The sequence below is a fragment of the Coenobita brevimanus genome, chromosome 22 (genome assembly GCF_032717465.1).
Source record: "Coenobita brevimanus isolate Jiangsu-jjx chromosome 22, ASM3271746v2, whole genome shotgun sequence".
NCBI lineage: Eukaryota > Metazoa > Arthropoda > Malacostraca > Decapoda > Coenobitidae > Coenobita > Coenobita brevimanus.
This window is the reverse complement of record NC_136975.1, coordinates 32,961,722-32,963,111: the sequence shown is the minus strand read 5'-3', so window position 1 is coordinate 32,963,111 and position 1,390 is coordinate 32,961,722. Positions and strand designations below refer to the sequence as shown.

At 40.4% G+C, this 1,390-nt stretch overlaps 1 protein-coding gene across 1 annotated transcript; it reads left to right on the top strand.

Moving 5' to 3' along the window:
- Positions 1-1,152, top strand: LOC145392459 (uncharacterized). The gene has a single exon (XM_080266859.1). The coding sequence runs from the start codon at positions 1-3 to the stop codon at positions 1,150-1,152; it is 1,152 nt and encodes a 383-aa protein (XP_080122985.1).
- Positions 1,153-1,390: the final 238 nt, after the last annotated feature.

Sequence of the window (1,390 nt, the reverse complement as noted above, 5' to 3'; positions counted from 1 at the left end):
ATGCATCATCAGGTGCATGTGTCTCCTGAACACAAGGACTTGCTATGCTTTTTTTGGTGGAAAAATGGAGATCTGGACAAAGAAGTGATTGAATATAGAATAGCTGTGCACTTGTTTGGAGCTACTTCATCGTCAAGTGTTGCAATTTTCACATTAATGAAAACAGCTGATGATAATGAGCTTGAGCTTGGATCTGATGCAGCTAAGTTTGTCAAAAATGACTTTTATGTAGATGATGGGTTAAAGTCTGTACCTACTGCAGCTGAAGCTATCCAACTGATTAATAGCAGTAAGGCAACATGCATGAAAGGAGGCTTCAAGCTTCATAAGTTCTTGTCCAACAGCAAGGAGGTACTGGCAGCCAGTCCAGAAGAGATGGCAGGATGCATCAAGAGCTTATATCTCGGCAAGCACTCACTGCCCATTGAGAGAACACTCGGAGTAGAGTGGTGTGTTGAATCTGACTCATTACAGCTTAGAATGAATTTAAGTAGCAAGCCTGTAACAAGAAGAGGTATTTTATCAACTGTAAGCTCCATATTTGATCCTATAGGTTTAGTATCTCCCTTCATTCTAAATGTAAAAAGAATACTCCAGGATCTGTGTAAAGATAGTGTAAGTTTGGACGATGCTGTACCAGAAAACATGAAGTCTAGGTGGGAACAGTGGAGAAATGAGCTGCACTTGCTGAAACAAGTGAAAATACCAAGATGTTACAAACCTGAAGCATTTGGAGAAATTAAAGCAGTTGATTTTCATCATTTCTCAGATGCTAGTCAGGAAGGCTATGGACAGTGCTCTTACATTAGACTGATTAATGGTCAGATGCATTGTACACTTGTAATGGCAAAATCAAGAGTAGCACCCCTTAAAGCTATCACTATTCCAAGGTTAGAGCTTGCAACAGCAGTTGTGTCAGTGAGAGTTCACACAGTTCTGAGAAGACAGCTGAACTACCATGATGACAAAGAAGTATTTTGGACTGATAGCAAAGTAGTGCTAGGCTATATCTGTAATGATACTAAGAAATTCCATGTGTATGTTGCAAACAGAGTTCAACAGATACGAGATGAAACATCACCAGCACACTGGAAGTATGCTGAAACAGAAAATAACTCAGCTGACTACGCATCATGTGGCATGCCGGTATAAGCCATGATTCACAGTTCTAAGTGGTGGAATGGGCCAGACTTTCTTTGGCAATCGCTTGACACAACTCAAACATCAGTAGAAGACTTCATTGTTGCAGAAGATGATCCTGAAGCGAAGAAAGTTGTATCATATCTCACAGAAGCTCAAGAGCCATCATCATTCCTAAACAGACTGAAGTATTTCTCAGATTGGCATCGTGCAACCAGAGCTACTGCAGTATGCCTCAGACTTTAAAAAA

Bases quoted from the DNA above. Each gene is read 5' to 3' on its own strand.
- LOC145392459 (XM_080266859.1), top strand. From the start codon at position 1: ATGCATCATCAGGTGCATGTGTCTCCTGAACACAAGGACTTGCTATGC.